General features: G+C 41.4%; 1 protein-coding gene across 3 annotated transcripts in view; it reads right to left on the bottom strand.

The window, feature by feature from the left end:
- Positions 1-16406, bottom strand: part of EXT2 (exostosin glycosyltransferase 2) — a 146768-nt gene that overhangs the window by 61773 nt on the left and 68589 nt on the right. For all 3 annotated transcript variants that reach the window (XM_058688720.1, XM_058688719.1, XM_058688718.1), the window contains exon 8: positions 12837-12968. In XM_058688720.1, coding sequence (XP_058544703.1) covers positions 12837-12968 — 132 coding nt within the window. The remainder of the gene's footprint in view (positions 1-12836; positions 12969-16406) is intronic.

Raw genomic sequence — 16406 nt, 5'->3', positions numbered from 1 at the left:
TGGAGAAAATGAATTTGAGAGAGTCCACAGAGACCCCAGGCATGGAAGGCAGGGCAAGGCACCACACGGAAAACTATGAATTGATTATCTATAAAATGAAGAATGAAAAACTCTCCTTCCCCCCCATCCCCCATTCAGCTCCCCAAACACTTACAGCCCAAACATTATATATCCTTTCCCACCCCCAAAGGCAGAAGGATTATTCTCTGGATCAATGAACGAATTCAACAGAAATAACACATGAACACTGACATTTGGCCACCAGTTGCGTCCTCAACCTCTTAACCGAAGTAAAGCCCACCAGTTGATAAGCCTTATACATGTACACAAAGCTTCCGATCAGCTTTTGGAATCTCACCCTTAAAAGAAGACTGCTGAAAACATCAGGTATTTGAACAAAGTTTCCAATATGAAAGATAAAAAACATTTGCAAATATCTTTTCCCATTCCACTGATTGCCTTTTAGTTTTGTTGGTTGTTTCCTTTGCTGTGCAGAAGCTTTTTATCTTCATGAGGTACCAACAGTTCATTTTTTCTTTTAATCCCCTTGCGTTTGCGGATGTGTCAAGTAAGAAATTGCTGCGGCTGAAGCCAGAGAGGTTTTTTCCTGCTTTCTCCTCTAGGGTTTTGATGGTTTCCTGTCTCACATTCAGGTCCTTTATCCCTTGTGAGTTTATTTTTGTGAATGGTGTAAAAAAGTGGTCTAGTTTCATTCTTCTGCATGTTGCTGTCCAGTTCTCCCAGCATCATTTGTTAAAAAGACTGTCTTTTTTCCATTGGATATTCTTTCCTGCTTTGTCAAAGATTAGTTGGCCATACTTTTGTGCCTACAGTTCTGGAGTCTCTATCTATTCCATTGGTCTATGTGTCTGTTTTTGTGCCAATACCATGCTGTCTTGATGATTATTACAGCTTCGTAGTAGAGGCTAAGGTCTGGGATTGTGACGCCTGCCACTTTGGTTTTCTTCTTCAATATTACTTTGGCTATTTGGGGTCTTTTGTGGTTCCATACAAACTTTAGGATTGCTTGTTCTAGCTTCGAGAAGAATGCTGGTGCAATTTTGATTGGGATTGCACTGAATGTGTAGACTGCTTTGGGTAGTAGTGACATTTTAACAATATTTATTCTTCCAATCCATGAGCACGGAATGCTTTTCCATTTCTTTATATCTTCTTCAATTTCCTTCATAAGCTTTCTATAGTTTTCAGCATACAGATCTTGTACATCTTTGGTTAGGTTTATTCCTAGGTATTTTATGATTCCTGGTGCAATTGTGAATGGGATCAGTTTCTTTATTTGTCTTTCTGTTGTTTCATTATTAGTGTATAAGAATGCAACTGATTTCTGTACACTGATTTTGTATCCTGCGACTTTGCTGAATTCATGTATCAGTTCTAGCAGACTTTTGGTGAAGTCTATCGGGTTTTCCATGTATAGTATCACGTCATCTGCAAAAAGTGAAAGCTTGACTTCATCTTTGCTAATTTTGATGCCTCTGATTTCCTTTTGTTGTCTGATTGCTGATGCTAGAACTTCCAACACTATGTTAAACAATAGCGGTAAGAGTGGACATCCCTGTCGTGTTCCTGATCTTAGGGGGAAAGTTCTCAGTTTTTCCCCATTGAGGATGATATTAGCTGTGGGCTTTTCATAAATGGCTTTTATGATGTTTAAGTATGTCCCTTCTATCCCAACTTTCTTGAGAGATTTTATTGAGAAAGGTTGCTGAATTTTGTCAAATGCTTTTTCTGCATCGATTGACAGGATCATATGGTTCTTTTCTTTTATTAATGTGATGTATCACATTGATTAATTTGTGAATGTTTAACCAGCCTTGCAGCCCAGGAATGAATCCCACTTGATCATGGTGAATAATTCTTTTTATATGCTGTTGAATTTGATTTGCTAGTATTTTATTGAGAATTTTTGCATCCATATTCATCAGGGATATTGGTCTGTAGTTCTCTTTTTTGCTGGGTCTCTGTCTGGTTTAGGATCCAACGGAATGGAAAAAGATATTTGCAAGTGACCTATCAGACAAAGGGCTAGTATCCAAAATCTATAAAGAACTCACCAAACTCCACACCCAAAAAACAAATAATCCAGTAAAGAAATGGGCAGAAAAGATGAATAGACACTTCTCTAAAGAAGACATCCAGATGGCCAATAGGCACATGAAAAGATGCTCAACGTCACTCCTCATCAGGGAAATACAAATCAAAACCACACTGAGATACCACCTCACGCCAGTCAGAGCGGCTAAAATGAACAAATCAAGAGACTATAGATGCTGGAGAGGATGTGGAGAAATGGGAACCCTCTTGCACTGTTGGTGGGAATGCAAACTGGTGCAGCTGCTCTGGAAAACAGTGTGGAGGTTCCTCAAAAAGTTAAAAATAGATCTAGCCTATGACCCAGCAATACCACTGCTAGGAATTTACCCAAGGGATACAGGAGTGCTGATGCATAGGGGCACTTGCACCCCAATGTTTACAGCAGCACTTTTAACAATAGCCAAATTATAAAGAACCTAAATGTCCATCAACTGATGAATGGATAAAGAAATTGTGGCTTGGGGCGCCTGGGTGGCGCAGTCGGTTAAGCATCCGACTTCAGCCAGGTCACGATCTCGCAGTCCGTGAGTTCGAGCCCCGCGTCAGGCTCTGGGCTGATGGCTCGGAGCCTGGAGCCTGTTTCCGATTCTGTGTCTCCCTCTCTCTCTCTGCCCCTCCCCCGTTCATGCTCTGTCTCTCTCTGTCCCAAAAATAAATAAAAAACGTTGAAAAAAAAAATTGAAAAAAAAAAAAAGAAATTGTGGCTTATATACACAATGGAATACTATATATGTTTTCACTCTTATGTGGATCCTGAGAAACTTAACAGAAGACCATGGTGGGGGGGGAGGGGGTGGGAGGGAAAAAAAAAGTTAGAGAGGGAGGGAGCCAAACCATAAGAGACTCTTAAAACCTGAGAACAATCTGAGGGTTGATGGGGGGTGGGAGGGATGGGAGGGTGGGTGATGGGTATCGAGTAGGGCGCCTGTTGGGATGAGCACTGGGTGTTGTATGGAAACCAATTTGACAATAAATTTCATATTAAAAAAAAAACAAAAAAACAAAGAACTGAAAGAGGAATTCAAAGGACACAAACAATACAAGGAGCTAAGAAAAAAACAAAATCACAGTATTTTCAGAGAAGAAAGTACTGTATCCTTGCAACAATAGGAAGCTACAGAAAAAGATTAATTAGAAATCAAGAAAAACTTAGAAATTAAAAGTGAACAAAATTTTAAAAATCAAAAGAAAGGTTAGAAGATAAAATTGAGGGGCGCCTGGGTGGCGCAGTCGGTTAAGCGGCCGACTTCAGCCAGGTCACGATCTCGCGGTCTGTGAGTTCGAGCCCCGCGTCGGGCTCTGTGCTGACAGCTCGGAGCCTGGAGCCTGTTTCCAAATCTGTGTCTCCCTTTCTCTCTGCCCCTCCCCCGTTCATGCTCTGTGTCTCTCTGTCCCAAAAATAAATAAAAAAAAAAAAAAAAAAAAAAAAAAAAAAAAAAAAAGAAGATAAAATTGAGAAAATATCTAAGAAACTAAAACAAAAAGATCATTGAAATAAAAAGAGATGATAAACAGAACAGAAATGATAAGGAAAACAAGGCTCAATCTAACACATTCATCATTTAGGTAACAGAAGTTCCATAAAGAGAAAAAAGAGGAAAACATGAGAAGAAAAGAATTGGACATATAAAACACAAAACAAAAATTTCTCAGAATTGGACATGAATTTTCAATTAAAAGAGCCCAAATCAGTGTCCACTGAACAAAAAAACCACTCATACCAAGGCATATCATAAAATTGGAGAACACAGAATTTCCCAGGATAAAAATGTCACATAAAAGGATCAGGAATTAGAATGACATCTCACTTTCTGAAATTAAAATGGGAAACTTCGAGGATAATGGAACCATCCTTTCAAAATTCAGAAGAAAACCCACCTCAACCAGAAGTCCACACCAGTCCAATTATTAATCAAATGTGAAATAGAATAAATACACTTTCAGACATGCAAATTTATCTCCCAATGGTCTCTCCTCTTCCAGAAACTGTTGGAAAAAATAAACCAAAAAAAAAAAAAAAAAAAAAAAAAAAGAGGAAGATGTTAGACCTTGGAAATAAAGAATCCAACAAAGGAGAGAAAAAAACAAATTCCCAGAATCATAGTGAACTTAAAATTTAGAATGACTGCTGCACAGGAAACTCCAGGAGCAATCAATCCAGACTGAAGCTTAAGATGAATCACTATAGGAGAAAAGGGAGGGGGTGGGAGGAAGGCAGAGAGAGAAAAAAAAAAAAGAAAATAAGAAAGAAGGAGACAAACGGAAAGAAAAAAAAAGTAAGAAAAATTTTTTTATGCTTGACCATTTTCCTCTTTTGTTGGAGAACTGAGTAAAATATCAATTAGTGATAGGAACATTTAAAACTAAGAGGAGGGGCACCCGGGTGGCTCAGTTGGTTAAGTGTCCGGCTTCAGCTCAGGTCATGATCTTGTGGTTTTTGAGTTCAAGCCCCACATCGGGCTCTGTGCTGACAGCCCTGAGCCTGGAGCCTGCTTGGGATTCTGTGTCTCCCTCTCTCTCTGCCCCTCCCCCACTTGTGCTCTGTCTCTCTTTGTCTCTCAAAAATGAATAAATGTAATAAAAAATAAAAAATAAATAAAAAATAAAAATAATAAAACTAGGAGGAGAAAAAAAAGAGGTAACCAGTTATTAACTCCCTGGAAAATAAAAAGTTGTACACGAACAAAAGCATAATAATGGTTTACTCTTGGTTCAGTTAAAAACAGTATTTATGGGGCACCTGGGTGGCTCAGTGGGTTAAGCGCCCGACTTCGGCTCAGGTCATGATCTCACAGTCCATGAGTTCGAGCCCCACGACGGGCTCTGTGCTGACAGCTCAGAACCTGGAGCCTGTTTTAGATTCTGTGTCTCCCTCTCTCTCTCTGACCTTCCCCTGTTCATGCTCTGTCTCTCTCTGTCTTAAAAATAAACGTTAAAAAAAAATTTAAAAACAGTATTTATATAGTCCTAATAATGCATACAATAAATACTGCTTTAATGAAAAATGGTGATAAAGCCCTAGTGGTAAGATGGGAAAAGTGAAATGTGTAAAGAAAGAGGAGAGAACAAGAGATGAAGTCCTGACCCAAAGGTAGTAAAAATATAATGTCTATGATTGAGAAATTAAAAAAAACAGCACTGTAAGCATTTTGGGGGAGATGGGAAGATTAAATCCCAGAGGAAAGCTGAGAGTTGAGAGCACTTGCCCCTTGGGACAAACTGAGTTGCCTCAATTTTAGTTATATGCTTTATTTTACTATTTTAATTTTTAAACCATACATGTTGGTGGCAGTGCAAACTGGTGCAGCCACTCTGGAAAACAGTATGGAGGCTCCTCAAAAAGTTAAAAATAGAACTACCCTATGTCCCAGCAATTGCACCACTAGGCATCTATCCAAAGGATACAAAAATGCTGATTCGGAGGGGCACATGCACCCCAATATTTACAGCAGTGCCATCAAAAATAGCCAAATCATGGAAAGAGCCCAAATGTCCATCAACTGATGAATGGATAACGATATGGTATGTGTGTATAATGGAATATGTATAATGGAATATTCCTCAGTAATCAAAAAGAATGAAATCTTGCCATTTACAACAACGTGGATGGCACTAGAGTGTATTATGCTAAGCGAAATAAGTAAAAAAAGAAGACAAATATCGTATGATTTCACTCATATGTCGAATTTAAGAAACAGATGAACACAGGGGAAGGGAAGGAAAAATAAGATAAAAACGGAGGCAAACCATAAGAGGCTCTTAAATACAGAGAACAAACTGAGGGTCACTGGAGGGCAGATGGGTGGGGGGATGGGCTAAATGCCTGATGGGCAATGGTGTTATCTGTAAGTGATGAATCAGTAAATTCTACTCCTGAAACCAATAATACACTATATGTTAACTAACTTGAATTTAAAGTAAGAAAAAAAAAGTAAAATAAAGAAATACAGTTGAGATTAAAAAAAGAAAACCAAACATCAACAATCAACCTCTCATTCAAGCAATGGGGAAATTTTTCTACTCTGCAGCTGTAACAACCCACTTATTAAGAAATTACACTCAAATATTCATTAATTGGGAGGCATGTAACTACCAAAGGATAGCAGAAATGAAAACAAAACAAAACAAATCATTATCCTGATGTTATAATACCCAGCAACTCTAGTTTCCTGGTAACTTCTGCTGCTGAATCATTTAAGCAGACATCAAGAGAGAACTAAAGTGGCCCCCCAAAAAGGGGAAAGGGAATCTGTGCTAATAACTGATCGCTAGGACATGTGCCAAGGATGACTGTGCCAAAACATTCGGTATGTTCTTAATCTGCTGTCAGATCAAGCTTCCACGGACTCTGAAAAACCATTCTAGTCACCGCCCTCCTACCAGCTGTGTGATGTAAAGAAGCAGTCAGGTTTGGATTCATGAAAGCAAGAGCCAGCAAAATGGACGCTACGAAGGCAACGGAGGTAGGACTGCATCCAGGGAAACGGTGTGAGTTGATTCACCCACCACCACCACTGCAGCTGCCATACAGGTGCGTGCTCCACAGGTATACAAGCCTCCATTAGGAAGGACCTAGGGTGTTCATGCAAAAGACCTAACTGACGCAATCATCTTAGCCCCACCCCCAGGCTCACCTCTTCAGATTGCTTGCACGTCCTCTCCGTCTGGATCCGGCTTGTGACCTCATCTTTCCCATCTTTACCTGACCATCAGCCAAGTTCTTTGCTTGGCGCCCCAGATTCAGCTCTTGGGACCTTATGCATCTGTCCACCACAGACCTAACTCGGCTTTCTTTATTCCCTGGCTACTGATGATCTGAGACTTTCTAGCTTGTTTCCATGGAAGTCACTACAGGTACGAAACAGCTCAGTGGCAAAGTCTACACATGGGAAGGTTTGAATTCCTAGTAGTGTACTGGACCCCTTGTGCAACTGTGATCCTACAAATGTCATACCTCTAAAAACAAGACTTCAAACAACTTACGTGTACTTAAAAATTCAAGCTTAAATTTCTAAATTCCACACATACTTTAGTCCATATCTAGGCAGTGGGAGGAAGGAGGGGGAGAATAAGCCAAGGAGGCCTCCTGGGGGCAGGGTAGGCTTTCAAATTCCAGAGAAACATTCCACAACCTGGAAGTTCAAGGGCACTGAGCAGAGTTAAACAGACTGTTAACATCGTATCTCTTCAAGTCAGAGCTCTGTTTCATGCGTGTGAGCTGGCGCTTCTTCAGCCTCCAGAGTGATTTACTGCTCGGTAGCGTTTATAGCGAGTGATATTTTCAACTGCTCGTACAACCACAACATTGGTGAGTGGGGGCTGCAGCCTGGACATCTCAGTGCGGCCAGCCCGGACTACTTCATGTGGCTGAGACAGATGCAGTCTGAACTGTCTCTGGATGCTTCGGACCCAGGCCCAAGGAGTCCAGAGGAGGCACTGGATAGGACAGGGAGAGCCCTCCTCTCCAGTGGGTGAGTCAGGACACACACAGTGCGTCAACTGCACATTAAAGTGGGGTCCCTGGACTAGCAATATCAACACCATCCGGAAACTTGCTACAGATGCAAGTTCCAGGACCCCGCCCAGACCTACTCAATCTGTCACTCGGGCTAGAGTGGCAGCAGTCTGTGTTTCAGAAGAAGCTTTCTAGGAGAAAGACTGCACTCACCTCCTTAAGGCCTTACGGGGCCACGGCAGGCTCTGCCATCTTTTAGCCACAACTCTGATTCCTGCTCCTCAAGGGCGAAAAGTACCAAGCAAGGACTCTGATGCACAACCCCCCTCTGCCGGTCCCTTGCTGAGGCTCGGACACGAGGCTCGTAGAAGTCCGGCCAAGCACATGATCCTCATCTGAAGTCTTGCTCGCAGCTAAGTTGCCCCTCCGGCTAGATTTCACAGGAAAAAGCTCTTGTTTTTCAACCTCGCTCTTATGCTGGATACAATAATCCATTTTAAGTCATTTCCGTATTTTTCTCATCAATTTTTGTCAAAGGCCATGGGACTGTAGCTAGCTCTCCTTTCTGCTCTAGGGCCAGTAGAACCAGTGCGGAAGAGGGGATAACCTGCGGTCTCTCTGTTAGTGTTTCCTAGGATGGCAAATTTGAAAAACACGAAGTGTCGGTCTAAAAGGACTGGGTAAGTAAGGTTATGACTTACTGATAAAGGTGAGGTACAGTCTTTCAAGTCACGTCGTAGAAACATGACCTAGGAAAATACTGCACTCTCGAACATGACTTGAGGGCCATAATATTTTGAATTTTTAAAAAACTGTCACCAAGAGGATATGGTTTTGGTCACACATGTCAGAAACCCAAAATTCTACAAAATTCTACAAAACCCAAAATTCCCACAGTTGTTGGCCGACTGCGTCCCCAGAGCACATGGAATGCTCACTTGCTGGTCTCTGTCTGCCAGCATGCTCACATTTGGCAAAGAACCAGAGTTAAGGCAGGAAAGGGTGTCTGAGGAGCACCACCCCCCCCCACCCCGCCCCTCCACTCCACAGGCGAGGCCCAGATGTACGGATGAGGCCTGCCACAGGCAAGACCAGAAATGACACTAATGTTACAAGTGATACAGGTGTGGAGTATTTGGGGAGATGATAAAGTTTTGCTGATATCTGCAAAAAAGGGGAGAAAGATTGAAAAAGCATATGGAAAGACCAAAAAGGCAGGGAAATACAGTCAGCCTTGCCACGAGGAGCTAAGAAAATTATTGGTGAAATAAAACTAGTTGTGCTCTCGTAAGGAAGCTTAACTTGGTGAGAAATTCCTTCCAAAGAGGAGAATGAAAACAAAGTGCCAATCTCTCCAAACCAGATACATCTGCTGCTTTAAAGTTATGCTCAAGAATTATTTTGTCAAACTTGTTCAAGTTTCGAGAGTGTGGCACAACGTGGATAATGTAACGTACCTCCTACCTAAAGATAAAAATGGCAAATGTGTCATCTGGTGACAGAAACACTTGGTTTCTACAAGGCCACCCCTCGCTATCTTTATCTCACACACACACACACACACACACACACACACAGGTTGCTGTTGTTGTTGTTGTTGTTGTTTACATTAAACTAAGGCAGTAACATCTGGCAAAACAGGACTCTGCTCTCACTCTTTCCTCTCTGGCCTGAGCAAGTTCAGTGCATGGCTGGCTGGAGGCCCTGACAGCGTATCTTTGAAAACACCAGACCATCCCTTGATTTACTGACCAAGATGCACACCTCCTCCCACCTCGTGGTGTCTGATATTGTAAATTTGATGGAATCTAGACAGGAGACTCCCCTGCAGGTTGGGCTCACAGAAATCACATCTAGAGTAGGTTAAATATTTCAAAGGGGAGGGGAAAAGTTAGCTATAAATAAATCAGTACTACTCAGACCTCCTGTCAGTTGCCGTTGCTGAAAACGCAGAAATGTACAACCCACTTCTTTAAATCAGGGCTCTCATCACCTGAGCTCCTAGAAATGTGGTGAGCACTAAATTCCCCTAAAAAGAACTGTTTAAGAAGTAAAAAAAAAAAAAAAAAAAAAAAAAAAAAATTGATCATATTTTCCAGTTGCATATCCAGATTTAAGCTCTTTATACTTACATTCTTTCCCAAATTGACAGTCCAGCAGTATGACCATTTTGTCCTATATTAAAACACAAGTATTTCAAAACTACCAATTTTCATGTACTACTTTCCCCTGGCCCAATAGTCTTATGAAAAACAGAGAATCAAAATTCCAACCATTTATTCTCATTGGACTTTTCTTAGAGTTTTAGATTAAAAGTACAGAAATAAAGTCCCACTCTTTCCACACCTTCTGGTTGGGTCATGACACCCCACCTGTATGATTCTCCTGTAGAGGAACAGGGTGGTATTCTTCGTCTCAAGCTGATGCCATAGAGTTGGAATAGTAGAAATGTTTCAGCCCAGAGGAGGCCCAATGGCACCTACGAAACTCCGTAAGCAATTCAAGATCATCAGAAGACCTGGGTTCTCACTTGTTTATGCAACTTGCCAATTATATGACCCCAGCCAAGTCATTACGCATTGTGACATTCATTATGTCCACTTAATAGAAGGGAAAGAATATATCACTTTTCCCATCTTCTCAACAGGGTTTAGGTCAAATGAAACAATGGATGTCACATCAGCATGTGAGTAAGCCCTAGATGGCTCATGTCCTGGGATCCCAATGTCCCTCCTTTCCTCCCTCCCTCCTTTATACATCAAGGGCCTCCTGTCTGAATTAACTTGTCCTAGGTATTACAAGAAATACCAAGATAACTCAGAAATTCCGTTAAGAAGCTTAAAACTCTACGGGAAATTATGCTTCTATGCGTGTTAAGAGGCAGGAAAGAAATACAGAAATATGCTCTAAGAGTTACAAGGAGGAACGATTACTTTCTATTTAAGGGGTCTAGGAAAACCTCATGGAAGGAGAGGTATATGAGCAGGTCACTGAAATTTGGATAAAATATGGACACTTGGAGGTAATGGTGGAGAAAGGCATCTCAAAGGCACAAAGAAGGAAAAGCACGGATCATACTCAAGAAGGACAAGGTTGTGTTGGCAGAAACCCAGAACTCCCTAAAGGGGAACAGAAGGGAATGAAACCGGAAAGGCAGGCTGGAGCCAGACTGGAAGGCCCTGCAGTCAGACTGAGTCTGGACTCGAGTAGCACACTTGCCCGCAACCTCCATGTGCCCACACTCCCTATCTGGATAAAATACCCCGTATGCCTCACTCTCCCTAACTGCTCTCACTCACCAGCCAGTTAGCATAGCCAGTTCTTCCTGTGGTCCCTCAAACTGCCCCCTACTAAGTCTCACCTGGATTCCTTAAATAGGCCCCTGCCTCTGCTCTCGACCCGTCCCACCTCGAGGGATCCGTTCTCCACACTGATGTCTGATTGACCCAAAATACAATCTCCCCACTTTACTTCCCGGCTTAAATAACCCACAGATAACAGGCCAACACCTCCATGACATTTGAGGTGTTCTGTGACTGGGGCCCTCTCCAGGCTTCGTCTTTAGCCTCTCCCTCGTGAGCCTCCGCCAGTCCTGCCACACTGACCTCCTTGCAGTTCCTTAAACCCACACGTTCTCCAGCACCTCTGAACCTCTGGATCTGCTGTTCCTTCTGCATGAGACCAATATCCCCCCTTTCTCAGACTAGATAACACCTCCTTTCTCTTTTAACACTCAGATCATCAATTAGCATTGTGCTGAATGTACTAGCCAGCGTGTTTAGATAAAAAAAAAATAATAATAACCATAAAAGGTTTAAGTATTGGGAAAAAGAGGGAAAGTCAGCATTTGCACATATGATTGCAGATTTAGAAAACAAGAGAATCAACTAAATAAAAGTGAAAAAATTGTAGAACTCAGTAAAAGAATACTTAACAAAATTTATATAAAAAAACAATAATGTGTCTTTATACAATGGTAACTAGTTAGAAACTATAATATTAGAAAGTATTCCTTTATAGAGAATAAGAAAGGTAAAATTAGAAAAAATTAATCAGGAATTGTGAAGAACTGATATAAAGAAAACTTTAAAATTCTGGGGCGCCTGGGTGGCTCAGTTGGTTAAGCATCCGACTTCGGCTTAGGTCACAATCTCATGGTTCATGAGTTCGAGCCCTGCATCAGGCTCTGCACTGACAGCTCCGAGCCTGGAGCCTGCTTTGGATTCTGTGTCTCCCTCTCTCTCTGCCCCTCCCCACTCATACTCCGTCTCTGTCTCTCTCTCTCTCTCTCTCTCAAAAATAAATAAAACACTTAAAAAAATTTTTTTAAAGAAAACTTTAAAATTCAACTAGAAAGATAAATCTTGCTTCCAGATAGCAAGACCCATTGTGGTGTAAACTCCCCAAAGGCATGGATCTTCTCTGCTTTGTTCACTGATACACTTCAAGTACCAAGAACACTGTTTAGAAGGAAGAAGGTAGTGGGCACTCAGTAAATACCTACTGAATGAATAAATGCCTAAAACAATCTAAAAATTCCATGTGACCAACAAAATACAAATAGGATTTATATTTATATTCTGGGAGAAACTAACAGAGATATCAACCTTCCACTTGAAAAATACACACATGTAAGATCATTTTTTACCTAGCAGATGAGCACAGATTCAAGCATTCAGGGTTACAGAAGGCAGGGAGAGCCCAAATAACCAAAATGTTGTCGGTAGAAGTATTAATTGGTACAGTCTTTTGAAAGGACAATCGTGAGCGAGTTTTGACTGTGGCAATCCATAATGTCTCTAGATCGCTTTTGCTGATTATTTTCCTCACACAGTGATGGCAGTGCTGATTGAAATCATCCATGCAAAGCACTTAGCACTGTCCCTGGCAGAGACTAAGCATTCAAAATATAAGCTATTATTATTACGCTGCCTATAGAATCTTTTCAAGAGTTCTACGTACTACAACTGCAAAAGTCATCGGGAAGCGTTTGATTTCCAACAAGAGCCAGGCCTCCCCATTTACCTCTGCAATAAATAAGCACACCGTCTTCCTAACCACATTGAAAACAAACTAGAAGCTGCTGCTTCTGTATTTTTGACTTTTGTTATCATTTCAGAATTAAGCTGACTTTGTCAGACCCCAAGCACAGCCTCATCTTAGATAGCTAGAATTTAAATAATCTTTACAAACTCAGGACTTCTTTCTTTGTCCCATCTTGACATCTGGACCATGGCTGACATGGTTAGCAGCGGAATTCACTCACCACAGTGGGGGGGTCATTCCATTCTTCATAGGAGAGGGCAGCGTATGGATATATGCGGTCATTGATGATCTGCAGAGTGGCCAGGGCAATGGCTTTAATTGACTGGAAGTACGCTTCCCAGAACCACCGTGCCTGTAAAGAAAACAACACTGAATTAAGTAAGCAAGCGAGACAGAGTGAAGAACTAGATGCTCCATCACAGCCACCTCTGGGTCTGGGTAATTCCTTTATTCCCAAAGGGAAAGAGCCTACAGCAAACGTTCCCTGCTGTTCAAGCCAGCTGCAGCAGAATAGTGCTGGAATAGTTTATCAAATTCAGTCAAAACAGTGTAAGCAAGTGAAGTGCACATTGGATTCAATCTGAATATAAGAGAAACTATGTCCGATGATAGCAACACATTATAGCAGAACAAGTTATAGATAAAGTGAACAAACCTTAAAGTTTACAATTCAATGATTTTTTAGGTATGTACATACTCTTATAACTACTACCCATATAAAGGTATAGAACATTCCAGCAAACCCAGAAGATTCCCTCATGCTTCCCAGGCACTTTCTCAATCATCCGAGAGTAATCATTATTCTGATTTCTATTGTGCCTGCTACTGAACTTCATACAAATTGAATCAAAACAGTACTTATTCTCTTGTGCCTGGTTTCTTTTGTCAACAGTTAGAACATTTAAGTCAGATTTTGCTGCCAAGGTTATGCTGGCCTCATAAAATGTTGAAAGTGTTCCTTCTTTTTCTATTCCCCGAGAAATTTAATGCAAGGTTGGCATTATTTCTTTCTTGAAAGGTTTAGAAGAATTCACCTAAAAGCCATCTGGGCTAGGTGTTTTTTGGTGTGTGAAGGTTTTAAATCATGATTAGTCCTCTTTCATCCACACAGGATTATGCGTATTTTAATGAGTGTCGGCTTCAAAAGTAGTATTTTTCAAGAAATGTGTTCATCTAAATTGTGAAATTTATTGGAGTAAATCCATTCAATGCGTTGTAGAATTTGCAGTAATATACCACTTTTCATTCCTCATGTTGATAATCTGTGTCTTCTCTTTGCATTTCCTCTTACCAGAGGTTTATCAACTTTGTTAATATCTTCAAAAAACCAATGTTTGGTTTTGCTGATTTTCTTTATCGTACTTTTTTTTCTTATCTTTCTATCTGGTCTGCTATTATTTTTATTCCCTTTCTTCTATTTTGGGGGACTTTAATTCATCTTGCATTTAGCTTCTTTTTTAAATTTTTTAAAATATTTTTTCTTTGATTTTTTTATTTTTTTAAATGTTTATTTATTTTTGAGAGAGAGAGAGAGACGGAATGCAAGTGGGTTGGGGCAGAGAGAGAGGGAGGCACAGAATCTGAAGCAGGCTCCAGGCTCCAAGCTGTCAGCACAGAGCCTGACGCGGGGCTTGAACTCACGAGCTGTGAGATCATGACCTGAGCTGAAGTCGGATGCTCAACCCACTGAGCCACCCAGGCACCCCTAAAATACTTATTTTTGAGAGAGAGAGAAAGAGAGCACGGACACAAGCAGGGGAGGGGCACAGAGAGAGAGGGAGACACAGAATCTGAAGCTGGCTTCAGGCTCTGAGCTGTCAGAGAAGAGCCCGATGAAGGGCTTGAACTCACGGACTGCGAGATCATGACCAGAGACGAAGTCAGATGCTTAACCGGCTGAGCCACCCAGGTGCCCTGCATTTAGCTTGAGATTGAAGTTTAGATTGCTGATTTTAATCTTTCTTCATTTCTAATATATGCATTTAAAGCTATAAATGTACCTCTATGAATTATTTTAAATGCTTCCTACAAAATTGTATGTCATTTTCATTATAGTTTAGGTAAAAAAAATGAACTTTTTAGAAGTATACCGTTTAATCTCCAAACATTTTGGGATTTTCTATTTATCTTTCTGTTACTGACTTCTACTTTGATTGCACTATAATCTGAGAGCATGTGTTATTTCAAAACTTTGCCCTCTGTCTTCAGCTTACAATAGTTCGCCTATGATGTACCTAGGTGTGGCTCATGGTATTAACCCCACTGAGGTTAGAGCTTCTTCACCCTGTGGTTTGATGTCTTTCACTAGTTTTAGAAAAACCTTAGCCAATATTTCTTTAAATATTGGTTCTATCACACTCTCTTCTAGGACTCCAGATACACAGACAGAAATGTCTTCACCATGCCCCCATAGGTTTCTTATTCTCTTTTCTGTGCTGCAATCTGGGTATTTTCTGCTAATTTTTCTCCTGGTCTAATAATCCTCTGTCCTGTGTGTGTGTGTGTGTGTGTGTGTGTGTGTCTATACTGCTATCATACCCATATATTCACTTCTCCATTTAGTTCATATGTTTTTCAGTTACAGAACTTCCATTCGACTTTTTAAAAAGTAGATTTCATATCTTTGTTGCAATTCTCTTTTTTTTTTTTTAATTTTTTTTTCAACGTTTTTTATTTATTTTTGGGACAGAGAGAGACAGAGCATGAACGGGGGAGGGGCAGAGAGAGAGGGAGACACAGAATCGGAAACAGGCTCCAGGCTCCGAGCCATCAGCCCAGAGCCTGACGCGGGGCTCGAACTCACGGACCGCGAGATCGTGACCTGGCTGAAGTCGGACGCTTAACCGACTGCGCCACCCAGGCGCCCCAACAATTCTCTTCTTTTATTGAGCATAGTTCCTGATTGGTAACCCCAACATCTGAATCACCTGTGGGTCTCTTTCTACTATCTGTATTTACTCTTCGTTTTGGTCATCTGGTTTCCATTTCCAGTGTACCTCTTAATTTTTTATTGGACACCAAACATTCTGTATTAAAAACTGTAGCGGTTCTGGATGTACCAAATTATCTTCCTCCTAAGAGTATAACATTTCTTCTGGAGGGCACAGTGAAGGCAGTCAGCCCACTTTAATCCTATCAGTGGGTGACTTTACCTTTTGTTAGGGCTAACTTTTCTTGGCTTTCCCTTTCTCTTGTAGTGGGGCCCTTTGGGGCCTTCAAGTAAAGCCTGGAGTGTCCACCAGGTCCCCTGTATCTTGGCAGCCTGGGATACCAAGCTCCATCTCACCAGTACTATACATGGCGGCTGGGATGTTTGCACAGCTTGTCAGGCTCCCAGATGCTTCTTTCTGCAGGGATTCTTACAGTCTTGCTCTGCTCCCCTCAGGAGTTGGCAAATACTTCAAGGGAAGGCCACATGCCCAATTTTTGCTTACTTCCTGCGGTTCCCGTCTTCCAGGGATTTTGTCCTTCATGTCCCCGACACTTTGGGGTACCCCTAATTCCAACCTCTCGGCCCTAGGGGGCTGCTGCTTTCTGCTCAGACTCCAGATGTACAGACTGTGAATTAGAAAGTGCCCTCAGGGAAAAAGCTCAAGGGAACATGCCGCCCAGCGTGAGTCCCTTCCTTCAGGAGCCACAGTCCCTCAAGAACTGACTGTGCTGATGGCTCTCCAATGCCTCTCAACTGTTGCTCTATCTATTTTAATAAGCTTTGATACTTCTTTTTCTTTTCCTAGGAGGAGGGTTACTCTAATACTAGCTACTCTGTCACAGCCCAATGTGGCTTTTT

Source organism: Neofelis nebulosa, chromosome 10 (assembly GCF_028018385.1).
Source record: "Neofelis nebulosa isolate mNeoNeb1 chromosome 10, mNeoNeb1.pri, whole genome shotgun sequence".
Classification (NCBI taxonomy): Eukaryota; Metazoa; Chordata; class Mammalia; order Carnivora; family Felidae; genus Neofelis; species Neofelis nebulosa.
This window is presented reverse-complemented; position numbering and strand designations above follow the sequence as displayed.